This window comes from Symphalangus syndactylus, chromosome 8 (genome assembly GCF_028878055.3).
Source record: "Symphalangus syndactylus isolate Jambi chromosome 8, NHGRI_mSymSyn1-v2.1_pri, whole genome shotgun sequence".
NCBI lineage: Eukaryota > Metazoa > Chordata > Mammalia > Primates > Hylobatidae > Symphalangus > Symphalangus syndactylus.
The window spans coordinates 114,219,021-114,241,656 of record NC_072430.2 but is presented as its reverse complement, the minus strand read 5'-3'; the positions used below and the strand labels follow the sequence as shown (position 1 = coordinate 114,241,656).

The window sequence follows — 22,636 nt, the reverse complement described above, 5'->3', positions numbered from 1 at the left end:
TAGTCACCTGGGGAAGCCTCTGTAGTTTCTGTAGATGATTACATGATATGGGGAAATAAATTGTTTCCATAACATTTATTCTGCGCTAAACAGATTCTTCATACTTTCTCTTTTAAAGATCTATCATATTAATATAGCACTAAAAAGAAAGCTAATGCTATTTAAAGATGCTATTTAAAGATGCTATTTAATAATAATATTATGTGTCTAAGGAGGAAAAAAATTATATTCAGAGTCACCTTGTTTGGTTTGGGTAAAGAATATGTTCTTTCCCAGCTGATTATTGGCAGGGAGCAGAAAGAAGTCATACTTTAATAGAATATTTTTTTGCTTCTCTCTCTCTCTCTCTCTTTTTTTTTCTTCCTTCTCAGAAGCAATGATACAGAAAAAGGAAGTGCTCACATGCCTCCAGTGAGGCTTCTTTTATATAAATTGTTAAGGCATTTGGATAGATTCAACTTATACAGGAACTTCACTTTCATGCAGAGAAAACAGGTTCCTGCCCCTCCCACCCTGTATTAAGGCACGCTTAACATGATGCAGGTGGTCAAAGCTGCAGGCCAGGGAGGAGGAGCAAAAGGGGACCATGCTTGGTTCACCTTTCTCCTGGCCTAAGTGGGCCTCTGCACTCTGCGCTGTGACACTGGGGAGCACACTAGAGGTGGTCCATTCTGAGCTGAACAAAGGATGCTCATAGTACTCCTCATCGGAACTGCAAGGGTCATCATCAGGCACAGACACTGAGATGGAGGGGGCTAGGAGTCTACGCCTCTCCCCGCTGATGGCAGGTTCATGGCTGGGGAACCTGTGTAGAGGACCAACTTGATCCTCAGCCCCTTCATCTACAAACAGACACATAGGAAGAAACTGCAGGGAGAACTGGACAACACAGACACAAGATCAGACGGACGAGACAAACACCTACACAAGGACAGGAAGGGCCACAGAAGCAGCACAGCAGGATGAAGGGAAATTAGCAAGATCAAGCTGATGGAGGATGGGAGACAGTGAATGTTTCATGCCTCAGTAACTGCTGAATTCCACCTATCCCTTAAGCAAGTTTGCCATTGATCTAAGTGAACCAAAAGCATTGACAGCCCTGTGGCAAAATAAAAATCATCTATACATTGCTCTCAAACAAGTCAGAATAACCAAGGAAACATTGGAATAGAAACAAAGCATTACAAAACAAATGCATTCTTTGGAGGAAATTATTTCATGAAGGTTAACACTACTTACTCATGCTTATATCAATATATTTATAAGTTAAAAAAGAAGAAAGTTATTAGGATTTAATGCCTGTAAGATTATGAAGAAAATAGTCCTGTTTAACACATAGCCTTAATTATCTAGGATGCACAAGTAGTTAGTGTTTTGGTTAATTTAATTCTAGTTAATAACTTTAACCAGAAAGTCATTTTTAATTTCAATCCTGTTAAGAAAAATCTACAATGCATTATTCCTCTTTCCTGCCTTAATAAGAAATAAGCAGTCAGCATAGCTCTTTCTTAGGATGCTAAGGCTAATGTAGTACCTAGGGGCATCATTTTAAACCAGGTTCTGATTTGCAGGACACTGAAAGTATACTGTTTTAAGAAAGGCTCTAATATTATAAACTTGTGTTCTTATGTTTTGTTTTCCTCCTGAAAGCTTACTAGAGATACAATTAGCTAAAAATTTCTGCAGAGTCGGCTGCAGATTCATCAAGACTTTATTCCATGTAGTTTCATTTGTACCACTGGCTCTTGGCTGTTTTTCATGTTTCAAATCTCTTATTGCATATTTCTTATTGAAATGCTAAAGTAACTACTCTCATTTCTGTTCTTTCCTCTATCTTGCCCAGGAAATTTGCATTATTTAAACATATCTCCTTAAATATACAACTGTAGATCAGTCTGCTTAGCATTTGGATTCTTGTATAACTCAATGAGCACTTGGCTTCTGATGTGGTACAGACATTACATCTCAGGCCTATGTAGTGGTTGCTAAATTTGCTAATCACTATTTATTTACTTATATTGAGAAATCAATTTAAAATTTCATGACTCTCAATAATGAGAACAAAATCTATAGTATCTATCTGTACAGTTTTTATTTATATCAGATTTTAAGAAGACAAAATTATAGCATTAATTTGCAAATATACTGTATTTTTAGGACAGTAACTTATTTTTGGCAACCAAGTGCTGACAACTAGAAATAAGACTGAAATCATGAGGATACTAAAATAACATTTTGTAGAGAAAATACATTTAATCTTTCAAGCACATTATTTACTGATTGTTCCATGGAAGATGTTTCTGGATGGATGCTCAGAACTTTCTCAGCCACAATGCTTTTTATATCATGGGATAGCAGAAGCCTAAAATAACGTTTGATATTCTTAGTTCAACTCGGCACGATTTTGCAGCTGAGCAGATAATTGTCCAAGATCTGGCCTACAACACTGACTGAATCATAGCCCGGGCTTGTCACATGTCCTAGCCATTCATATTTCTCTCAGTGGATCTCTGGGGCTGTAAACTCCCCATGTATGCAAGTTACTTCTAAAACTCCTAATATGTTCAGTAGGGTACTTTCATGACCAATAAATGAAAATGGGATATGTTCCTCTCTGCTTTTCAACATTTATTTTCTGGGGGGTACATCAGACTATAGTATAAAACTAAAGAATTTCAAGCTGAGAGTAAAGGCAATACTCATTGGATGTTTTAACCTTTTGCAGATTCTGGCCCTCTCTTTCTTGTTGTCATTGTTCTTTGTGAAAGTGCCAAAATTTAAAAACAGTCCAGAGCCTTGCTACCGATCTATGGCATTAAAAAAAAATGGCAAATGGTATTTTCTGTTCTGAAAACTTTCACTCTAATCAGGAAACAACAAAAAGAACAACACAAATTTTGAAAGCTCTAGTGGAAAAAGTAGCTTCTTTGTAGTATTTGGCCTGGGACCAAGGCAACTTCAAAAAGAGTGTCTGGCAAAGTCCAATCTTCTCTTGGTACTGTAAGCTGTCTGTACTCTAAGTCTCTGTTTAAGATGTATCAGCCTAAAGTCCATCTATGTTACAAGCTCTAGAGATATGCCAGGGAAGCTACGCTTTATGGGGACCAGGGAGGGCTAAGCCAAACAGGGCACTTGATTCTAATGATAATGACAGAAGACATTAGATTCTCATTGCTTATGGTGTTGTGTATGGCAGGTGCATCTGGATCACTCCCAATGGAGATGGAAGACATAATAATTTTAAATAAATAAATAATAAATGGAATATTTATTTGTAAACTTTTTTTTCTTAAAGGAAATTAGTATAGTAGCTTGTAACAAATAACTCTCATTTGAAGATAATTTACTTCCATAGTCTCACAGTAAGAACCTTGATAAGAAACAGCTTTAGGGATGTAGTGCAACTGTGATTGCAGAATTTAGATTTGGATTTGCATTCTGGACAAGCCACTTCTCCAGACATAAACCATGACATTTTGGGCAAAGGAGTGGAAATGAATATTGTCTATCTCTGTGGGTTGCTGGGAGGATTAAATGAGAAGATATCTGTGAAAATGCCAAGCACAATGTCTGACTCCATACATCTTAGCATATGTGTCTTCAGTGTACTCAGACAAGTTGTCAGGTACCTCTGTTCTTTCCTCTCATTTAGCACATCAAAGTTGGAGTTGAGAGATACATGAAAAATTAAATTTATTTCACAACAGTTAGTTTGCTGTTTGAGGTCAGGATTGAATGCATGCATCCTTTTACTAGAAGTGTGCATGATTCTGGGGACTCCGCTTTTGCCACAGAATATTCTATTTCATTTAATCACGTGTTATGCTAAAAACAGGGTAAGTTTATACACCTTGGACTTTTGCATAGTTTTCTGCATAATTATAATCTTCAAAAATAAAGCTTACCTGGTTTCAATGGAGGAATAAAGTTTCCCTAGTTTGCTTTCATTGAAACTTTTTTTTTTTAATAAAGCATTTGAAAATTTCCACTGGGCTAATGTAAGGCTTGCCATGTAAAACCCAGCCTTGGTATGCCAGCCTCCTTTGGAGACTACATCTTGTGGAATGTTAGTGATTCGGTACTTTTTTCTTGTTGTGGCATCACAGCATATGGTTGATGGCTGCTGGCCGCACTTACATTGTTCTCCACCATTTCCAAGCCCTTTCCATTCTGCCAGCTTTTGACTGAGGACTTCTCAGTCTGCTGACTGTTACTGCTGCCCCAGAATGACATAAAGAGAAAACTACTTTCAGATGAGCGACAATTAGGTCACCACATCCATGACACAGGAAAACACCACCCTAGAATTCTGGAGCAAACCTAAAAGGGCAGAAAGAATCCTGGTTCTGTGTTCAGATTATTCCATACCTTCACAGCCTTCCAAATTCTAATAGCTCAGTCCAAATGACAACTATTATGATTAGGCCAAAAAGAAAAAGGAGGTTAATTTGAAAACATCACAATCGGTACAGTTTTGGTTTACTGTACCGTAGATCCTTTTCTAAGTGTGCAGCTTGTTTCATTTTTTTCATCAAAATCCCTTGTAAATGTTTTCTAGAATAAGCACATATCCTGGGAATTACTGATATTACATTAATTATAATAAATATTCATAAATGATAGTAATTAACGTCTTAAATTATTTTTAGTGGAAGCTTTCATGTTTCCCCTTTGGGAAAGAACAGCTTTAAAAAGTTTGATAATTAATAAAAAGAAAGTGTATCCTCAAAATCGCTGAATTAATCTAACAAAAGAGCTTTCTTCCATTTGTATAAAAGGATCAGATTGCAGCAGTCACTATACCCTCAGATTAAAGTTGCTTTGAGGGTATCACGGAGGGTAAATAATCCCCTAGATAAGGCAAAAAAATCCACCTGCTCCCTTTCCACCTGACCTGCTATAAGCAATATACTGGTGGAATTTGGGCTGAGTATTTACAAACTACTTGGTTTGAAAAACTGAACAGTTCAATCCTGTCTTGTGACTTGTCACTGATTTATTTTCTGACAAAACTAAACTTAAAAAATACGTGTATATTACTTAAGTGTGGCTTAACATAAAAGAGAAGCAGTAGTTTGTCTAGACCACAAATCTTTTACATATTTAAGGTGAGAATATTATCTGGTCTTTATAGAGGTAGAGTTTATAAAATATATACATCTATTTTTCTTAAAACTCAAAAAATGGTTATACTTTTAAAAGCAAATAATCAGAACTTCAGATAGTTCAATACCTAAAAAGTTAAAAATACAAGTTTGGCTTGAAAATAACTTTGAATTACTTTCAATAAGAGGTTAGTTGGTATTTTCCTTGAATATCTTGAAACAGCTTGAAGAAAGTAATTCTAAAATATTAGGGAACTCTGGAAAGTTGACACCTAAGTTACCAAAATGTGAAGGTGATTCTACATTTTATTTATTTATGTTTTCATTATATCCATCATATTACCCTACAGGAAGCAGCCTGGGTGAATTCTCAGATGGATGGGAGGACTCTGCTTCTTCCCCTTCTGTTCCAAATCCCATATAGAGTAGGAAGATTAAATGACTTGACCTCAAGCCGACTTTTGGAGTAAACCTACTCTGTCAACATCATATCCCTCTCTGGGTTAAGAGGATTCTCTGATGCTTGAAAAGCTTTAAGTAGGAGCTTAAAAACATTTTCCACGGCCTGAAGGAGGTACAAGGGTCATGTCAGGCTTCCTGCTGCATTCAGAGTGAAATCTAGGCCACTGACCCCAGCTGACCATTGCTTACTCTCACACTCCTCCACTGCTCTACTCTTTCTCACTACCCATCAGCCACGGACCCCCTTCAGTTCTTGGGTCACTTCATCTTCTTGGGCACCTGAGTGCCCTTGTGCTTTTTTCTATCTTTGTTTGGCCAACACTTCCTCCTCATGCTACTGGTCTCAGCTACTTAGCCATCCCCTCACCACCCAATAAAATAAGGTTTCTCTTGTAATATTTTAAAGCTCCCTATTCTTTTCCTTTTCAATGCTAATCCAATTTGAAATTATTGGTAAGCTTATTTATTGGATTTCTGTTCTCCACTAGATAGTGTACTATTTATTTATTTATTTTGAGATGGAGTCTCGCTATGTCACCAGGCTAGAGTGTAATGGCACCATCTTGGCTCACTGCAACCTCCGCCTTCTGGGTTCAAGTGATTCTCCTGCCTCAGCCTCCCGAGTAGCTGGGATTATAGGCGTGCGCCACCATGCCTGGCTAATTTTTGTATTTTTAGTAGAGACGGGGTTTCACCATATTGGCCAGGCTGATCTTGAACTCCCGACCTCAAGTGATCCGCCCGCCTTGGCCTCCCAAAGTGCTGGGATTACCGGCTATAGTGTACTCTTTAAAAGCAGGGATCATGTCTGTTTTGTTCACTAGTATATACTCAGAATTTGAAGAGTACCTGGAACATTGTAGGGCTCAATAAATATGTGCCCAGTGAATGGATAAACATAAGGTCAAAAGGAACTTTTCAAACCTATAAATTACAAGATTAAATCACATTAACTAATAATCAGTGGCTGCTATGAACTGATTATTATCCCCAAAGTTTCTTTTATTCCTCAGAAAAATTTAGTTTGTTTATTATTTCAGGCAGTAAATTGGAAAAAAAAAGGGCTCAATTTAAGAAAGAAAAACCTTGCTAAAATAAATTTAGGTTTATAAATCTGTGACAAAATAGAATTATATTAGAGGTGATAATATGGTTCACTAATTCAAATTTTTGTATTTAGGAAATCAAAGAATATTTTAAATGAACCTAATTACAAATGATAAAAAGACAAGTCTTTTAAAATAAATGTTCTTCAGTCTTTAACACAGTAAAAAGGAAAAATAAATGAATAAACACTTTTAAAATTCTGGTTTTAATATATGAAAACTAAGTAATGTTGAAACAACAATGGAGCCTTAGTTCTTCTCTGCCTTTTCCTGTAACTCTCAAACAATAAACAAAGGTTAACTGGCCTAAGTCGGAGAACCAGTAATGGTTTCCTTTTAAGTAGTGCCTTCATCTCAGATTCTGAATGAAAATTCTTCAAAGGCATCTTTCTGTTTTATCAATGAGAACTGAAAAGCTAACATGACATTCCATGTTGAGTAAGTTCATAAAAAGATCCATGGACAATAACAGGTCTCAACAGGAAAGAATCATGAGCTTAGCTTCCAGTTCAATGCTCTCAGTATCAGATTCATTCATTAACTTCTTCATTTATTCATTAATATTTATTAAATTTTCTATGAGTCAGGCCCTGGGGAAGGTCTTGGCAATATAACAGTGAGCAAAACAGAGGTAATTCCTGACACTTTCATAAGGAACTGTTGATTTCATTGATAAATCTGACCCCTACTATTATGGAGATTACATTTATATTTATTTTAATTTTTGTTCAGTCACTTACAAGATAGAATTGTATCTTCCCTGTTAAAGCATTCTAAAGTGAATGGGTTCTGTACAGTTATTTTAGCAACTGAACACAAAATTCTTTTCCTTAATCAAGCAGATTTCTTTTTTATTTACCAAATTCCTCTACTTTTGCTTTTATAAAAATAAGTGATTATTTATTTAAAGTCTTTGTTTCTTCTTCATTATTTGAAACAGATAGATCCAAAGCTTGGTCACATACTAACCAATACCAAAGTCCAGAGCTTTTTGATTGAAGTTTATTGTTCACCCTTTATCAGAAGACAAACCCTGAAAAGTCCAATAGGCCTTACCTTCCTCCACTGTGACAGTCTGTTCTGAGGCAGGTGATGGGGGTGGAGAAGGAGGCAGATTAGCTGTTTCTTCAGCTGCTAAAGATCAAACAATGGAAAAATGAGATGCAATAATTAATCCTTTTAGGCTGGTAGATGTGTAGGAAGTTCTGCCATTTGTAAAAAGACCTCTCTATAAAATTCAGAAAAAGATTCAATAGTAAGCCGCATTTGGTTTATTTTTAGGCCCATTACCTGATTCATGCATTTTTGAAAAACTAAAAAATAAGACAAGCATTTGATATTTTAAAAAAATGATTTTATCATCTCTAGAAAAACAGATTAGAGATGCCTGCTAAAATTCCATCATTAATCTCATTAATGTGTCTACCTGTTCAATTAATAAAATATTTCATTTTGGCCCTAATTTACCATATGAAAACACACATAGGCAGGCAGGCGTTTTTAGTCTGGATTCAGCTACTGACTGAAAAAACTATTAGAACGCTCTATTGTTCAACTGCTCAATCTGGAAACGTGTTATCTTGATCACTCATAGTTATTTTAGGGAACATATTTTTTAAACAACCTTTTGTTCACTGAGTCTAATTTCAAAACCCATCTTCTGTATGTATTCTCAGAAACGGAAAAATAAGCTTTCATAGCCTGAGTGAACTTTCAGACAAAAACCATGCGCTGAGTAAACTTCTGGTCTTAGCAATCAATACACATGAAGAGGAACCAGAGAAAAAGATTCTAAAAGATGTAATTAATTTACAGTTAATGTAAGTTTTATTTTTCAAGACACTTACATGATTTGTGATCCCCTCATATGACAGAAATTGCAAAAGGAAATATTTCTCATTTAAGGCCAGTGGTTAAATCTATTTTAAATATTAGGGGAATTTCAGCTTCATAAAGTAGTTATTAGAGGGAGCTTTGGGATGACAGGTGACTTTTTAGTTCCTTACCCTATGGGCTTCTGCATGGCGTATTTTAAGATTTCAAGTTTTAAAAAATTGAGTTTTCTTTTCTTTCAAGGAATAAAAGTGAACAATAAACTGAAGGTTAATGTTTTAGATTAGATAATTCTTTCTCTATGTGTTTTAAGAGAAAAATAGTCCTTAATAATTAAAAAAATCCACAGTACTGAAAATACTGAGTGTATTATAAATTATTATTCTGGGAGGGCAGATTATTTTTATTACTTACTTTTTAATAGACAATTAAAGGAATACTGATAAAAAAATCAAATATCATGGATATATTAGACTGTAAGAGAGGGAAATGGATATGTACTATTTTTAGGCCTTTAAAACGATACCTTTCTATGACTCGCGTGTATATACCTGTGAAATAAATATATATATTGAATTTAAGAGAGTCTCCTTTCTTGTATCTCTTTGTGTATATACATCCATCTCTCTATCTGCCTATCTGTCTGTCTATCTATCTATCTATCTATCTATCTATCTATCTATCTATCAATCTATCTATCTATGAGTAGGGGCAGCAAGACTTTGGCTGAGAGTGTTTCCTTTGGCAAGCGTGCGTTAAATGACTTGCCTGGCCTGGAGGCCATTTGTCTTGTTACTAAGGGAGAGAGCAGCACTCTCTCAGCGCCCTTAGGTGAACCAAGTGAAGTTCAGTACTTCATATAAGATACAAAGTCACTCACGATTATAACAAAGCTCTGGCTATAGGTTTTGTGTAGTCAGTTCAAGAAGACCCAAACAAGGCTACAGTATAATCATTCACCAAAACCTGTAAAGGAAATAATCATCTCTTATGAAAGTTTTAGTATATTATCCTTATGGGTGGAGGTCATGAAATAATGCATTGGCTTTATTTTAATAATAACTATTTCTAGTTGTCTGGAAAATGAAAAAATTAAGGGCCACTTAGGGAAAAGTCTAACTGTAAGCTCACCACCCTAACTAAAGACTATGCAAACACTACAACAAACCAGTGGAAAAAGATGAAAATAGGTGCTACTGCATACCCAGTCAAGGTGTCTGATGAATGTTACATGTAAGGATGAAGTACAAGATATGGCCTATCTTTTGAACCTGAAGACTTTATCCTGTGATCAGGGTGCAACAGACACAGTCCCTAACCTGAGAATCTTCTCATTTACCTAAAGGCAGAGCTGCAGTCTGGTCTTTATGTTGAGCTTCTTTCTCTTGTTCACCTTTCAGGACTGCTACAGCCTCAGCAGTGACTACTTGAACTATCCTTGCAGACACCTCCTCTGTAATAAACAGTAACAAAATAAAATATAATGATGAGAAGTCTGAGAAAGCAAAGAGGAAAAGTAACCAAACAGTATAGTGGATTAGAATTTCATTTTCTTCCCCCTAAAAAGTACAACATAATTTTTTAATTGCAGAGAAAACATAAACACATATATACAAAAAAGAAGAAGAAAAGAAGTTGGTATTCTAGGAGCTAAGCTAAGCAAGCAAAATGAGCACAGAACTGAGAAAAAACACTTACATGGTATTTGAACATGTTTTTGGCTTCAACAACAGAAATTTATTTTCAACTCTGAAGTCTATGACATCTCTGTTATATAATGAATGTTTGTATCCCCTGCCCCCAAAGTCATATGTTGAAGTCCTAACCTCCAATGTGAAGGCAATTGGTACTTTATTTTGTAAAAGCTGTTTACAAAAATAGAAACAATTTAATTTCTTTATACCTAGTAAAACAAATTCAAGGAGAGAATAGAGGATTCATTTTGAATTTAACTTAAATTTGTTTTATAGTTTTCTTATACTATTCTAAAAATGTAATTTATATAAGCTTATGTGCTTGATTTGCAGAAATACCATTATTTAAAATCTGAAAATCTATTTGTGGTTAAACAGCATTACCCAGGATCAGTGAAAATAAGATAAATTATAAAGAATCTGGAAAGATGAAGTTTTAATGAAATACATGGCAATGATATGTCAGATGGTCTCTTTCTAAAGAACTAGTATTTTTCTAGATAGTTGATGTTTTAAAGATCTTTAAAGCCATATGACATAAAATCATCTTAGTTTCATTTTTTTAAAAGGAGGGCTCAAAATTAAAATGATCGGTCTGTGAGATGCCAAATAACTAGTTTTTAGCGTCCCTGACTATTATAATATTCTTTCTCCTAAGCAGAACAATGGAAGAAATAACAAACACATAATCACAAAACTTTCTAACAGTCATGAGTGAATGACTAACGGAAATATATCAACTCATTTAGTGGTATGAATGAAGGAAACATACTCACTTTCAGACCTGCTCAGCTATCTGTCTATCTAAAATACATCATTGTAATTCCATTCCTGATTATAGCTGGAAGCTATGCAACAAGTGATTAGCCACAATTGAGCAACATCCACCTATCTATCTGTCTGTCTGTCTGTCTGTCTATCTATCTAATCTATCATCTATCTACCTACCTATCTGCCTGCCTACCTACCTATATATCTCATAGACCATGTTAGATATTGCGATAGTTTGCCTTTAGAAGATGACTATTTTATTTCTAAGAGATAATACTATCTTATTAGCATATTTGTTTTAGTGTTGGAATAGAATTTTTCACAGTTACACCAGTTAAATAAATAACATTAACAGTCATCAAAGCATTATGAGGAAGATTATCTGCTATGCTACTCAGTGAAGAGGGCAATAGAGAAGGAAGGGCTGTTTGTTTTCATAAAGCCAGGCTGCTGGGTGGGGTTTCTCTGAACATTCTCTGAAAGGCTGGGCTCCTAAAGTGATGTTTTTTTAAATGGGAAAGAGTACACCAAAAGGGCTACAGAAAATTAAATTAGCTGTAAAGATAGTGCTTAGACTTCTAAATTGTTTAATAATGTTACAAAAAGAATTATTCTAGGTTTTGAGAATTGCCACTTACATATATTAATTTTTAATGCAATTAAAATATTTAAAAATCAGTAGAGTGAGGTAGCTTCTTCTAGCACCCCAGTGATTTATGGAAAAATTGAGTGTAATAAAGAGGTGAAACAATCATGGCAGAAATTGGAAGATATATATATATGACCTTTGTGTCTTCTGGATCATTCTTGCATCTTTCTATTAGCACGTATGCAAACTGTAGTATCTTCCTATGGCATTTAGTACATCTCACATGGAATTGTGCTGGTTCACATGGCTTATCTCCCACACTATGTAAAGTTTCCCAAGTCGAGGACTCTCTTCTGTCATTGTCACAATTCTAACTTTTAAGTTCAGGGGTACATGTGCAGCTTTGTTACAGAGGTAAACTTGTGTCATGGGGGCTTGTTGTACGGATTATTTTATCACCCAGGTATTAAGCCTAGTGCCTATTAGTTATTTTTCCTGATCCTCTCCCTCTTCCAGTCCTCTACCTTCCAATAGGCCCCAGTGTGTGTTGTTCCCCTTGATGTTGATGTGTCCATGTGTTCTCATCATTTAGCTCCCACTTATAAGTGAGAACATGCAGTATTTGGTTTTCTGTTCCTGTGTTAGTTTGCTGAGAATAATGGCTCCATCCATGCCCTGGCAAAATACATGATCTTGTTCTTTATTATGGCTGCATAGTATTCCACAGTGTATATGTACCACATTTTCTTTATCCAGTCTATCATTGATGGGCATTTAGGTTGATTCTATGTCTTTGCTATTGTGAATAGTGTTGCAATGCGCAATCCTTGAAGCTTCTCTTATTGAGCTTTATTCAGATTGGATGCTTAACAAAACTTTTTTTGACAGAATAGAAAATTAATATGAAAGGTTTTGTTCATAATATTTACAAAAATTCAGAAATAATTCATGCTTGTTACTATAGTTAGTAACCTTAAAACCTCAAATTATCTTATTTATTATTAAGTATTTGATATATATATCAAAACAGTATTTCTTAAATGGGGGTCCTGCATTCTTGTTTAACTATTGATAAGTATTTTTAGGGTCTGAGAGTGTTTTATATGTATTCATTTTTTTTAGATTGGGAAGATAATCCAAAATAAATAAGTATCCATTGGTTATATGAGCAAATTATAACTGAGCAACTCTACATTATTTCAGTATTTTTCTTTGGGATTGTATTTTAGCATACAGTTTTGATACCATGGAGAATTATTTTAAGTGTTGAGAGCTAATAAGAAAGGATAGGTGGATTTAATACATAAAGGATGCATTCATACAAGTGTAGCCCAAATAACATTGTGGTACACTGTATAAATAGACTTTGAAAATAGTTGAAACAGAGACAAAAGGAGAATAGAAGTATTACTTGTCTCCAGTTCAGTATAGAAATGTCCAACTTAAACAAAGGCACTGTATCAGCCAGTACTAATCGTGAGTGATAATTTAGTTTCAGCAAAGCAGTATCATTTATTGTAGATGGGAAGCAGCAGAGAGTTTGAATTTTACTGGTTTTGTTGTTTCAGAGAAAATGAATTTATAAGTGTGTTTATGTCCCATAATGGAATTAGAACTCATGAATAAGTTAATTTTATTTTTGTATATGTTTAACCAAAAGTTGTAAAAAAAAATCCAAGGAAGAATTGGTAAATTTTTTCTTCTTTGAAGGAATTTAAGAGAATTTGAGAAATATTATTTTAGCATAGTCAAACAAGTTATTGGCTTAATTGACATATTATCTTTAAGACTTTTTGGAGAATAATATTGTTAAACTTTTTCAAATAGGGCCTGACACATTTTATAATATAAAGTTCACAGTGAATTTAGGAAAACAGGAGCCTAAGATTGTTCTGGGAATTTCAATTGGTCCAATTAATTTAAAATCTTCCTGTAAGTAAGGGCTGTCATCAGCAGAGATAGAAGCATTCTTAAGGAAGGAAGAGATGGGCTTCTCTCACTGGAAGCCTCATCAGCAAATCTACTGGGTGAGCTTCATCCTTATAGCATGGCTCCTGGGACAGGAGCAAATTCACTCAGAGTTTGTGTAAAGTTCAGGGAAGATTAATGGTAAACGTTCCAAACAAACTTAGAAGACAAGGAAAGACAGTCACAAAATCAGACCTATAAAAATATAAAGGTAATGATTATGATGTGTGTGATTATATATGTAATTTCTTCACTGATTCTACATTTGTCTATTAAATGCCTCATCCATCCATCCATCCATCCATCCATCCATCCATCCATCCATCTAGTCTTTCTATATATTTAGGGGATTACTGATTGCTGTTTTTTTACAGCACACATCAGAGGGAATCTCACAGACTTTAATTCAGGAAAATGTGGGTACAAATTCCAGCATTGCTACTTTCTAGTTATTTCATACTATGAAATGTACTCAGTCTCATTTGCTTCGATGCCTTATCCATAAAATGGAAATAATTTTAGTACCTGTCTCAGAGGGTGTTGTGGGGACTCAATTACATAATTATATAACAGGCCTGGCACATATTTATATAACAGGCCTGGAATACAAATAAAATAAAAACTTCTAGATAGTCCTTCACCAGCGCATCTTTATTTTCCCCTAGTCATGTATTTTTCTGAGTCTTCTACTTTAATATTTCTACTTTAAAGAAAGAGCAATAGTGATATGCACTAAAGGTCAGCCCAACTAGGCTATTGTTATTATAACCATCTGAAAATATAGTTAATCCAATATCACTGATGTTGATGGCTATGTTAATGGACAAGCGAAGTATTTTTTTTCCAAGGCAAAGATATGAGAGAAGTAAATATTGTCTTTGTTATTTATTTTCTGGCTTCACACCCAGTTTCCTGGATGCATAGGTCCTGGGCTACCATCTGCTCAAGATTCCGTCCAGCAAGTCCCAATTCAGGACTGTCTATTCTGGACAGTGCTCTAAAAGGTATGATAATCCTGTCTAATTCTGAAGACAATTGGTGACATGAAAAATTCTCTTTGAAGTAAGAGATTAGACTACATTTTAATTTTTCATTGCTTATTTTTCCTACCTTCTATTCCTTTTTATATTTCCTATTCTTTTTTTCTTGCTTTTTGTTTCAAACATATGTGTGAAGTCATAACCAGGACTTAGTTGTTAGAAGATTAAAGATGAATCTAGATTACACATAAATTGGGGAATTATTATTCATTATATGTAATTGAAAGGTAACACCGATCTTCATAGCTGAAAATATTAAACAAACATAAAACTGCTTATTGTAATCTGATATTTTGAAAGGCTCAATTATCTTTCTTTTGAACTTATAAAATGTTCTGGCACTGGACATTTTTTAGTTTATGTTAGAAATTATCTTAGTTAATAAGTGTATACAATATGTTTTTCTATTCTTTCTCTTGTGAATGTTCCATTCTGTCTTTTGTGAATGAATGTCAGGGTTTTGATGTAATTAACAGTAGTTTTTGCATTGCAGTAAGACCCTTACATTGGTATTTGAATGTTAATTTGTTATTATTTTATCGGTAGTGTCAATATGATAATGAGACAATTTCTATAAGTAATAAGAAATATTATAACATGCCTGTAAAGTCATGTCATGGCTATGCATGAGTGACAACTTGGATCTGCTCACAAATCAATTAGAGGGAAAACATTAAAAAGGAACCTTTCTAAGTAAAATTCATCTCATAATTTCTAAAAATGCTATTGGTTAAAGGCTGATAAGAATAAAGGATTTAAATATTTAATCCAAGCAACAGAGCAATAGATGATAGCAGATCATCACTATCCAGGTAAACATCTGAAGATAAAAAGTGAAATCTGTCTTGAAAACTTTTCCTGGGAAACAAAGATGGGGTCAGTATTTAGAAAAGAGAATCAAAGCAGTCCTCTGGAAACAAATAATATCTTTTCTTGGTATTAAGGAAACATATTAGTGGAAACACATACAGGAGATTAATAAGTATGAGAAACTAATTGAGAAATGCTGTCATCCACCAAAAACTACTTGAAGAAACCCAAACGGTATCATGTTAAGCTACTTACATCTCACCTAACAAATGAATAAACATCACACTGTCACACAACATTATTAAGCAACCTTGTATAACGAGTTGTTACAGTAGGCACTTTCATTTCTTGTTGATGTTATTTAATACACATATTTACACATTGTCCAGATGGGAAAACTGGCAAAATAATGGATAAAGATATGCTTGTCCCATTTAGACACTGTTATGATTTACATCAGTATCTTATATAAAAGTAGGTTCTAGTGTCAGAACACCTGGGATCAAATTCCGTCTCCATCTCTTACTAGCCAAAAGACCTTGGTTAAGTAACAATCTCTCTAACCTTCAGATTGTACATCTGTAAAGTGGGAATAAGCGTAGTATTCATCTTTTGGTGTGTTGTGGCAATTAAATAAAATAATATAAATCAAGTGCTTATTTAAATTAGGTACCACTGTTTTAATCATTCTTGATGTTCTGTTATGAACATCATTTGATTGACAAAATGTAGGTAAGATCTGAAAGTTTTTGTCAGACACTGAGATGATTCTGTCACTTTTACCAATGAGTACCTCCTTGCTTAAATGTTGGGCCACTACTGGGACCCTAACAGACAATACATCAGGCTCCTGCCACTTATTATTTAAACTAAAAGGTACATAAGGTAAATTTTGCTTTACTGTCATATCATACTACTCAGCATTTATAGCCATCATGACCCTCTGGTTTTTTCCCTAATACTGATTCATGCTGCACCACTGCCATGCTCTTCTGATCACACTATTTGCCACAACAAAAATTTTAAGACAACCTCAGGCTTTGCTTTTAGCACATTTTAAAGTTATTGTGTTATATTTATCTATCAATATTGCTTGGTTGATTAATAATAAGAGCAATGGAGATGAAACCTTTTCAATGATCCCAGAAGTTTCAACTTGTTTCTGAGTGATATATAACATTGTTGGTAGACCCATAAGTTTGATTTTGAATTCGCACCCTGTAGTTTTTCAGCAGGACCAGCTATGATTACTTGAACGTGCAAAGGTTCACCAATTAGACTGTGAACAAAAAAATCCAAGCACCTTGGCATATGCTTGAGAACATATTTTTGTTGATTTCTTTCAGGTTGTTAAGAGAAAAGTAAGAGACAGTGCCTGTAAATTCAACCATATGGAATATAAAAGCCTGTAAATGTTTTAAGAATCTTTGGTATAATAATGTTGTGTTCAAAGAAAACGACAAATAAGCTTACCGTACGCTTGTGGAAGAAGGAAAACAAAACAATTTTAGACAGAATGCTCCTGTCAAGAAAAGGTTTTTCTCAGTAGGGTACAGAATGGTTTCCTAGGAAACCGATGCTAATTGCTGCTGCTGATGGAAACTAATCAACAAGGAAAGCACTGTGTAGTTTGAAGCACTCTGCTAAACAAAGACCCTAGACGAATTCACAAAAATAGGGGAAGAAGAAAAGTTCTTTGCTTCTACTCCTTGCTCAATTTGGAGAGTAAATGGTTCCTCTGAAACTATTTCCTGTAATCAACTGATGATGAAGGAAATTAAAGAAGCAAATTGTTGGGTTTTTATTTGTTTGTTTCCCTGGCACCTTTGCATTAATTAGAGGCCAGCATTGGCCTGTCTCACCCTAGACAGACTTCTATTAATCTCAGGGGTCACACTGGCCAACATTGCAGCTACAGATCTTTGCCCACCAGCTTTTTTTTTTCCCAGATATTTCTTCTAAAGATTTAGTGATTAAAACAAGGATCAATTTCGTTTATGGGGAAAAATGCATTTGAGGTGAAGTTAGTTAACAGAGACAAATGCATTTAAGATAAAAGAATTATGATGGCACAAAATTTGGCTCTGATGGGTACTTAAATTTAAGAGAATTTATTTTGCACCTGCTATAGACAATGGAGCTATTCTTAGTCACTAGGGGTTATACAAAGATGAGTAAGATATGGTATTCCTACATTTAAATTGTGTTTAAAGGGGGGCAATCTTGTTGAAGGACATGTTTTATTTTTCTTCTTCAAGATTTACTAGTAGTGGCCACAAATTTTGACTGATCCCGCCACAGTCACTCATATGGTCCTCTTCTGAAATGGATTTACAAATTGGTAGACTAGGATTGTGAGTACAGTGTATAATCATAGGAGAATTTTCCCTCTCTTGCTCTTTTTTTTCCTCTACCTCCACGTACATGCTCAAACCCCACAATCTTGTTTAGATTATACCTTAATGTACTCAAATGAAGTCTTTAGAGTTTAATAGAACTGGCCTAGCATTTAAATTTGGTCAAGGAGGAAAATGTAGTAAATTAATACTATTATCAGTGAAAGGACACCACAGGTTAAAAACACTACATTATGGAGTCAAAGGTAATTAGAAAAGCACAGATCAGAGATAGTACCTACTGGAAAATGTTGCTTCTAATTTTAAGTTCCCAGCTGAAAGTAGGGAAACAGAAAACACATTTAAGCAGAAGAAATATGGTAAGCCAATATCGTTACAATTTAGCTTTATATTTATCATGTTCTAGTTAAAGTTTTCTGCTGCTGGTGGTTTTGGGGGTGTCCAATGGAGTAATGTATTGCATGTTTATGTTGTTCGTAGCCCATATATTACACATTTACTAATTAACTAAGCTTGTAATATTTTATCAATCTTAACTTGAGAAAGAGAAATTTCTAGAGAGGTTTGCTCCCCTGAAATTTTCAAATAGTTTTAACACCAATAAATTGAATCCAATCATTAAGGCACTGAGGGAATTGACAGTACTTTTGGAACTTTGAAATGTTCTGTTTGGCATCTCGTCAAAACTGTTACAATTGTACTACTCTTTGTAGATGTGGGGAAATTGGATTATTTTCTCTCCTTCATTAAGTCTTAAAATACATCACATTGCTAAAGGAATGTAGCATGATACATTTTAAATATTAGTGGGAAAATAAAATATCAATAAAACAAAGAGACCTTGAATAAATCCACCCCAAGAAAGAGTAACTGTGAGATAAACAAAATATAAAATATAGTGTGTTTGTGGAAAAGCAATTGTGTGTGTGTGTGTGTGTGTTTATGCACATGTTAGTACTCATGCACATAGAGGTCTGTCCATGCTTTTAAAGTCTCATCTGTACATGGATACCTCACAGGTCTTGGGCACAAGGAGCAAGGCTAGGGCTTCTTATGGAGAAATCAATGCTTCTATAGCTGCAAAACACAGGAATGCCAATGCTGGCCTGAGACAGAGGATATAATGGAAAAAAAATTCTACATTCCAAAAAGATGTCATTGGAATAAACTTTTGAAATTAAGTTCTCTATATACCAAGAATAGTCTTTACTAGTTACCTCTGTAAACACAGATCTTTCTTCTAGGAGAGACTATATTTGTTACAATAAAATGGTAAAGATCAGCAGCTTAGCTAACTTTTGTTTGATCCTTCTCTCTCATCCCCAACATAACTTAGAAATCTTTGGAGGCCTTGTGACCTAGATGCATATGGAATTTAGGAACCATGTGATGGGAAAAATCACTTTGTTCAAAATATATCATAAGGTACACTCAATGGTCACATGGAAAAACCAACATGACTTCTGCATAATTAGATTTCACTTAAACCTCCTTCCCGTCCTATCACATTTCTAACAATTTGCAAATAGCAGCAATCATCAACCTTATCTGCTTTCTTCTTAGCAAGTTTCTCATTAACTATTAATGTTGTAAATAAGTGATTGTTCATTTTCTATACCTGCATATTTTATATCATTACAGCTACAAAAGTATTGTCCACAAAGATTCTCTTTACACAAGCACTTGAAACGACTTGGCAGACTTTAAAAGTCAATATTAAATAGACATGGTAGTTCTTTGTAATTTTCAAATCATAACTGAATATATAATCAGATAATCATGTTTTAGTAATCTTATGGGGGGAGGTACAGTGAAATCAATTACACTATGAACTTCTGAAAACTGAAATACCTACTTAAAAAAAAGCAAAAGAAAGTAAAGTAAATTTGAACCATCCTACTATTCTTTCTTTAATAATGCTGTAAAATAAAAGCTCAGTCACAACCCAAGAGAAGGGGAGCAACTTCACTGGAAAAATTCTAACTATGTAAAATTGATGATAGTTAAAATACTTTTTGCCAGACCTGTAAGTAGCAAAATCAACAGACTTTGCAAATCTTCTTTTTACAGCAAGAAGTGTAAGGTCAATGTCATATTTGTATTTCAATGCCATTATGATAGTAAAAAGCAAAGACTTTAATAGAATTTTAAAATTTCTTCATGCCAAAAATATTCTAGAATAAAGATGATTTCTTTTAGATTCTGTATTGATAAATGCATCCCATAGAAAATATTATTAAATACATTTTTCAATTTTATTTCTTCATTATGTAAGACAAATAAAAAACAAATAATAATTTCAAATGCACCTTGAGAAATTTGCAAATAGCATACAAATCTTTAGAAAATATCTCTGGGATGTTTGTTGAAATAAAATTTTACATTGATGATTTTGCTTCAATGTTGTTTATTCATGCCAATTTCTATAGCTGCATCTCTCCACTGTATTGCTTCTCATTGATACCAAGCACACCTCTAGGAATACCTTCAAAGCATGAATTCCATCTCTATTATACCTATATTTGCCAAAGAACTCACTCTTTACTTGAAGACAATGAAGTTCTATGTCAGAATAGAAATGATATCTAGGAGCATAAAACTGTAACTTGTTATTGTAATAGCTCTGGTTGTCCTATTGTAGGAGCCCAGCAGAAAGAGAAAGGTAGATAAAATTTGATGGGGTGGTAGAGTTGAGAAAAACGTAAGAACAGGATGCTATCTAGGTAGGTAGCCTGATATAGGGCAAGGAAATTAAGCTTTGTAATGGGATTTATGGTGGGATTTTAGGCATATGAGCATATGACTGCTGACTTAAAGAAAATGAAGAGATGGGATTGGGGAAGCAGATAGAAAAGTGCTGAAGTCATGTTTCATTTACTTTCTAATTCTGCATAGGGCCAGTGGCAGGTTGGCAGATATTACTATACCCATATAACCTACTTGGTCTACAAAGACAGAGCTTCATTTGGAATGAGAATCACAATCTTATGGAATAGATATGTGGGGCTTGCTGAGGATATGGAAAATCAGATTTCATTAAAAGGCCCTGAAATTTTCAGGAAAATATTACAATGAAAATTCAATTTACTATGATAATATACGAAAAATATATTATTTTCTTCCCAACATATAAGGAAAATTTCTAAATCAGGACTTGTGCCTTTGTTTTTCAAAATGAAATTACAATTTCAGTATTTCACGTACAGCAGCCCTGATCATGAAGCAGTTGACCAATTCTTGGTTCTAAGAATATGCCTAAAAATAGCTTGGTTTCTCAGATTCCTTTCCTTTCCCTTTGCTAGTTTATCAGTCATTTTTCTCCCAACTTTTACAGAGACCACCCCCTCCAAAAATATTTTATGTGAGTTTGTAGTTTGGGTTTGTTTTCTTCCAAAACAACTGTAAAAGTAAAAACTCTCATGAAACCAGAGAACTTTGTTGTTTTTGCTCTTTTTCTTGGACAGTTCTGAAATGCACACATGAAACAAAGGCAGGAATGACATGATCTGAAAACAACTAGAAGGTGATCAAAAGCTATAGGAAGAGAAGTATGGTTTTAATACAATCATTATGTTAATTAAAGTGTCTTACCTGAAATTTTATAGCATAAAATACAAGAAATACCTCAACATTTTAAATAGAGTTTAGAGTGTCCAAAATACTCTTTAAAGAGCAAATTTCATATTTTCATTTTCCCACAGAACTGGTAAAGAAAACCACTTTCTATTTACATACTGTAGTTTTTCCACATTCAGTTGCATCAAAGAACACAGGCAAAAGTTGAAACTTGCCATTATTCAAGCCTCAGGAGACTCAAGCATTTCTAGTTAGAATTGAAGAAATGCAGGATATTATAAAATTTACTTTAAAAATAAGTATAATTTGGGGGAGTTTTTTTTCTTCACATCAAAAAAAATTAAATTCAAACTTATCTAGTAATTCCATCATAAGATGATAAATTGCCAGCTAGAGTAATTTAAGTTCACCCTTAAAGAGTGAAATACAACTAGAAAGGAAACCTGTGTCACCAAAATAGCCAACTCCTTGAGCAGTATTTTTGATGTTGTATTAGGATCATATAAGAAAGTTAAATGTGGTCTGTAGAGCATTTCATAACACATTTTTCTTCAGGATGCAGATGACAGCAGGCAACTACTGTTATCCCAACTGAATGAACTTCTTCTCTCGTTATCCTCTTGTTATTCCTCTACTGTTATCCCAACTGAATGAACTTCCTCTCTTAAAATGTGATTGTTGTTAAGTGGCTACTATATTTGCCTCAAACTCAATCATTTGCTTCTTTTCTTACAGCAATCAGGATTTACAAAGAATTAGATGAGAACTGGCCTGGAGAAAATAAATATCTTACATGCGTTGTGATCTACACCAAGTTAGTGCAATATTTGGAGAAAAAGCCACTTTTCCCAGGTCAGCATTTGTGTTCCAGTAAAGCTCGAAGGAAAGCAAGTTTATTCCAATTATTTTAATGCTTTAGTCACAAATCTCTATTTTTCAAGCTGATGAGAAAAACAACCAAAGCCAATTTTTAAAGAAAGACATAAATAAACATGAGCTGAAGATGCAAAATGCAACAAGGAGAAAAAGTATCCAGTGAATTGATTTATTTTTTTAAAGTGGTTATAAAAGTAAGTTAATAATTATTATTACTACTATTAGTCTCCTCCTTGGAGAAGAATTTCACTAAACACTGAAATACTTAATGATTAGATTTAGAAAATGTAAATGGGAGCATTTTCATTCAAATATGTCAAAGGAAAAGAAAATTATGGATCACAGGAAGCTTTTTATTAAGTGAAAAATGAAAACTAAAATGAAACTAAGGAATTATATTTAACTGAAATCACAATATTTTCCTAATGTATAAATTTCCTAATTTGATA

At 34.2% G+C, this 22,636-nt stretch overlaps 1 protein-coding gene across 23 annotated transcripts in view; it reads right to left on the bottom strand.

Moving 5' to 3' along the window:
• Window positions 1-22,636, bottom strand: part of MAP2 (microtubule associated protein 2) — a 303,981-nt gene that overhangs the window by 45,484 nt on the left and 235,861 nt on the right. For 17 of the 23 annotated variants that reach the window (XM_055290436.2, XM_055290437.2, XM_055290439.2 and 14 more), the window contains 2 exons: window positions 9,846-9,959; window positions 7,730-7,807 (listed from right to left, as the gene is read on the bottom strand). In XM_055290436.2, coding sequence (XP_055146411.1) covers window positions 7,730-7,807; window positions 9,846-9,959 — 192 coding nt within the window. The remainder of the gene's footprint in view (window positions 1-7,729; window positions 7,808-9,845; window positions 9,960-22,636) is intronic. The other 6 variants (XM_055290438.2, XM_055290440.2, XM_055290445.2 and 3 more) reach the window with 1 other exon arrangement.